The following is a 4,862-nucleotide window of genomic DNA, read 5'->3' on the forward strand; positions in this document are numbered from 1 at the left end:
TTGAAGATTAAAGCATTTAAAATTGTAAATATATACTTTTATTATAATACATACATTTTCTGCAAATAGTAAATTCACTCTTTATATACAGTGAGAAAAAAACTAAAAGCCAAAGCTTGAGTTTTTTTTCAATTGTAACTATTTATTTATATTTTGAAAAATCCTATCTGCTTTGGAAGCTTTGGTTTTCTGCTCACTGAGATCTCCCAAATTCAGTTAACATCCTCCGGCTGATTGCAAATCTGCGATCTGGTTTCCTTTCCATATCTAAATATTAATAGTCTCCATTACATGAAAATTACTTTCATCTCTGTCTCACATGGAGGGATTAGATTTTAATCAAGGCATTAAATATGACTTTCTATTTCTGCAGATGGGGAAAGATGGCAGGCGCTCAATTAGTATCACGCTCTGTTTGTGGTCTCACAGTGAAGCCCGATAAAGTCTTTGTTGTCCCTTTCATGCAATTAGAGCATAAACAAAACACAAATGAGACAACGTAATGATACGATTCTTTCAACAATGAGTATGTAGGTTTAAATGGGAAAACGTCTTAATTTTTCAAGCTGAACTTACTTTTGCTATGCAGCTCACACAACTAATGATTTCGACTGCTGACATCACCAGCTCTTATCTTAATCAATTACTGCTCTGCATCAATATTTGCCAAATTAGTCAAAATTAGAATAAGTTTATTTGACTTCTACATCAATTATGTTTAAAGGACAATTCTGTGAGAATCTTCAGTTGACTACAGTTATCTTAGGAGCAGCTATTATTTCACATGTATATAATTTTCTTTATAAACTTATATTATTCTGTACATTGATACTTTCCTCAAAGTATAGATTTATGTTTAGTAGATTATTCCAACTTTTAACATAAACAAAAATTAGAAAAATATGATTTCTTTGGTACTCAGGGCCTGCCAGGTTTACCGTCACTCACTGCCCAGTACTCCTAAGTACTCACATATGTGCTCAATAAGGCCTGATTAGCCTATATAGAGCAAATAGGTTAATTGTCTGGAAGAGTATTTATTCCTTACTGGCGGTATCTGAGTTTAGTGTTGTTGAAATGAAGGTAGTTCAGCTCCAGTTGTCCATTTTTGTGCTTTTCATCTGTGCTGTCACATCACAGAAGATCTTGAGGAGCAAAAATGCATGTTACAAACCTTTGCCAAGAGCTCCAAACTATGGAGTTAAGTAAGTTTTCTTTTTTTTTTTTTTTTTTTCTTTTTTTCTAAAAAAAAAAAATGCCACAGTTATATCTAGATTAGCTAATGATCAATGAAAACTTATAAAAAAGCAATACTTTGAACTCTATTTGCAGAGAGAGCTAAAGGGAACTAAAGCTATATATATATATATATATATAATTAGGATAAACCTATTCTCATGTTTCTGCACCTTGATTTATTTATCTGACAGTGGCTGATTGTAGTTGTTGAACTAATTAATTTAGCATTTCTACAACAAATGCTGCTTTTCTCTGCTGCTTTGGCTAAACTAATATTTAGGATTTATGCTGTACTATAGCAGTGAACCTCTTGACTTCTGATTCGTTTTACATAGAACTGCACCTCACCCTCGTGAACTTCTTAACCTTGCTCACCTGCCAAAGTCATGGGACTGGAGAAACGTGAATGGTATCAACTATGCTAGTACAACCCGTAACCAACATATCCCCCAGTACTGTGGCTCCTGCTGGGCACATGGGAGCACCAGTGCTATGGCAGGTAAGCTATGCCAGTGTGTCTGATGACCGGTAGGACTAATTGTTCTCTTGTGTAGACTTATTAAAGCTGTAGCATATACAGCCACATGGAACGCACTGGGAATATTTGTCTGGTTATTTAGCTGATCAGTAACGATCCTTATGGCTTGTTAAATTTCCCAAGCCATTTGGTTGACTGTAGCTTTGAGGTGGGACTTGAAGTACTTGAATTACCTATTGGTTTTGAAATGTGACTTCTTGTAGATCGTATTAATATCAAGCGGGGAGGAGCGTGGCCATCGGCTTATCTGTCAGTCCAACATGTAGTCGACTGTGCTGACTCTGGTACCTGTCATGGAGGAGATCATGCAGGTGTGTGGGAGTATGCCCACCATCATGGGATACCTGATGAGACTTGTAACAACTACCAAGCTGTTGATCAAGGTAAGGACTAGTGCATCACTGCCTTCTGTATGAATAAGGGGGATCTTATTTTATAATTTTCCCCCGCTTTCAGAATGCAAGCCATTTAATGCCTGTGGAACATGTCCAACATTTGGAGAGTGCAATACTGTCCAGAACTACACATTGTGGAAAGTGGGAGACTTTGGCTCTGTGAGTGGAAGAGATGATATGAAGGCAAAAATCTATGCTGGAGGACCAATAAGGTTTGAGAGATTTAAAAGCTTGATCAAATTTTAAGATTTTTATGAAGTGACTACACTTTATTTCTTCAGCTGTGGAATCATGGTCACTCAAAAACTTCATGAGTATGCTGGTGGCCTGTACTCGGAATATGTGCAGAACCCTGCTATAAACCATATTGTGTCAGTAGCAGGCTGGGGTGTGGAAAACGGCACTGAATATTGGATTGTTCGCAATTCTTGGGGAGAGCCTTGGGTAAGTAAAGTTCCTGCAGCTTTACTCGTTTAAAACTAAAATTGTGTTTAAAGTTTACATGCTTGTAAATCCTTTATTCAGGGTGAGAAAGGTTGGCTCAAGATAGTGACCAGTGCCTATAAAGGTGGAAGTGGGAGCCAGTATAATCTTGCTTTGGAGGAGGACTGTATATTTGGTGATGTGATCATCCCCTTAACTTACAGTTGAAGGATCACTTTGATTTGTTTGTGTATATAATTCCCATTATGTATAAGGTTTTAAAACTATGCCTTTAACATCTGTAATTGAGGATCTTCTGTGTGGAAATAAAAGGCTTGCAAATTTATTTTATGGTGTTTATCTAAAGTAAGAATTCTGATGGGGTGCTGAGCTCCAAGGATTGAAGCACTTGCATTGATTGCCTTTTCAGCACACTTATCTGCATCTCATTGAGCTCTGCAAAGGCCTAGGAGTGAGTCACCTGTTTGCTTGTTAGACAATGCATGTTATGGAATGTATTGTCCAAAGGCAGATTATTTCATAGTGCGGTGCAGAGGTCTGATCAGTTTCCAACACTCCTCGCTATGCGTCTTTTTTTTTCCAGATTTGAAGGATTAGTCCAATGTATCCTATCTATACTTGGTTATCCGAGGAGTTATTGCGAGACCAAACAAGCCCGGTTCTCAATGATCAGAGGAGAAAGTACTTGACACCGAACAGTTGTCAATATAAGACTTTTTAGATAAAAACTGAATGGTTCCATCTGAAATTAAAGTTTTATGGTTGAATCACATATGTGCCAGGTAATGTTTGAATCTAAAGGTTATCTGTAATCTAATCTACTATCTGTAAATGAGTTTACCTGTAATCTTAAGGATGTTTTAAATCTACAGTGCAGGGACTAAATCTGATTTCTTGCTATTTTGCACAATTTGCTTAAGTATTTGTATAGTTTGCAGAGGGGTGTGTGTTTGTCTTTCTACCAGACATGTTCACAAGTCATTTTTTGCAAGTCCAAGTCAAGTCTTGAGAAGGCCTGTCACAATTATCAATCGCACAATAAATTCTAATCACTCGATTAATTAAAATAAGTGCAATTATTTGCGTGCTTGTGTTTTCATCTCCGTCACTGAGACGGTATAGCTTAAAGGTCACTATATCAATAAAAATATCATAAAGCACACATGCATTTTTTTTCCAGTTAAATTTTGCATTTTTTTTTTTCTTTCAAAAACAACAATTTTGTTAACAGTATTTACCTGACATTTGTGGTTACAACTTTTTCTAGTTTTAGGAGTAAATGTCTGCTCTTTTATAAGTGAAAATGAGGGCTGTGGAAAAACAATCACAATCCTGCTTTTTATTAATACATATGAAGTTAGCAACTACAACAGGTAAAGAAAAACCCTAAATAAATACCAGGACAATAATTCTTTAATAAAAGAAACATTGTGGCAATAACTTTTTGTAACTTAATGCCCTTGAACAGACAGAACCGACTTGGCGGCAGTATTTTAAATTCAATTCAGTTTATTTAGTGCCTATTCACAAATTTTTTTTCTCTCCTAAGATTGCCATGAAGTTTTTAAAGCTTGGCTTCTCGATCATGCATGCACGGGCACGTGGGCATATGTCACGTAGCGTTGCGTCAGTGACGTCAGTGCTACGTGACAGTTCGCCAGCCCCTGTGCTGTTTTTTTGTTTTTTTTTTACCTCTGCTGTGTGCGGGTAAGGCGAGCGGCGATCAGTCAAGTTAGTAAAACAAAACACACTTAAAAATAAAATATTATTCACGAGTCAGAAATCACGAGTCTGTTGAGTCTGAAGTCCTTCAAATGCAAGTCTAAGTTGAGTCTGAAGTCATTAAATATGCGACTTAAGTGCGACTCGAGTAAGAGTCGCAAACTCCAGTCCCCATCTCTGCTTTCTACCCCTTTAATAGAATAGAAAATCCCTTTATTTTCCCACAATGGGGAAATTCTGGTGTTTAAAGCGGCAAAAAGATTATTGGAAAAATGGTCACACAAATGTGGACTGTATAAAAATAACAGTGAAGAGTTGAAACAAAATACTGTATAGTAAACTGTTTTGACAAACTGCACCTGCAAAACGAATGACCAATATACAGCTATGGATATTTGGAAAATGGCAACATCAGAAATGTACAAAATGACATGTTCATTTGACTAGGGTTTTATAGCATTACATTTGCTTTCTTCATGCACCTATTCCACTCTATATTCTCATGAGTGTCTTCACTTGAAAAT

The 4,862-nt window shown here is 36.5% G+C and overlaps 1 protein-coding gene across 1 annotated transcript; it reads left to right on the top strand.

The window, feature by feature from the left end:
- Positions 1-1,077: 1,077 nt before the first annotated feature.
- On the top strand, positions 1,078-2,927 carry LOC119798938 (cathepsin Z-like). Its single transcript, XM_038308611.1, has 6 exons — positions 1,078-1,205; positions 1,575-1,738; positions 1,981-2,160; positions 2,234-2,384; positions 2,454-2,616; positions 2,698-2,927. The coding sequence occupies exons 1-6, from the start codon at positions 1,078-1,080 to the stop codon at positions 2,821-2,823; spliced, it is 912 nt and encodes a 303-aa protein (XP_038164539.1). The 3' UTR covers positions 2,824-2,927.
- The last annotated feature ends 1,935 nt before the right edge of the window (positions 2,928-4,862 follow it).

This window comes from Cyprinodon tularosa, unplaced genomic scaffold (genome assembly GCF_016077235.1).
Source record: "Cyprinodon tularosa strain WSP-4 unplaced genomic scaffold, ASM1607723v1 ctg117, whole genome shotgun sequence".
Lineage (NCBI taxonomy): Eukaryota > Metazoa > Chordata > Actinopteri > Cyprinodontiformes > Cyprinodontidae > Cyprinodon > Cyprinodon tularosa.

Bases quoted from the DNA above. Each gene is read 5' to 3' on its own strand.
- LOC119798938 (XM_038308611.1), top strand. From the start codon at position 1,078: ATGAAGGTAGTTCAGCTCCAGTTGTCCATTTTTGTGCTTTTCATCTGT. The intron at 1,739-1,980 runs GTAAGCTATGCC...GACTTCTTGTAG, and splicing joins GAGCACCAGTGCTATGGCAG to ATCGTATTAATATCAAGCGG. The intron at 2,617-2,697 runs GTAAGTAAAGTT...TCCTTTATTCAG, and splicing joins ATTCTTGGGGAGAGCCTTGG to GGTGAGAAAGGTTGGCTCAA.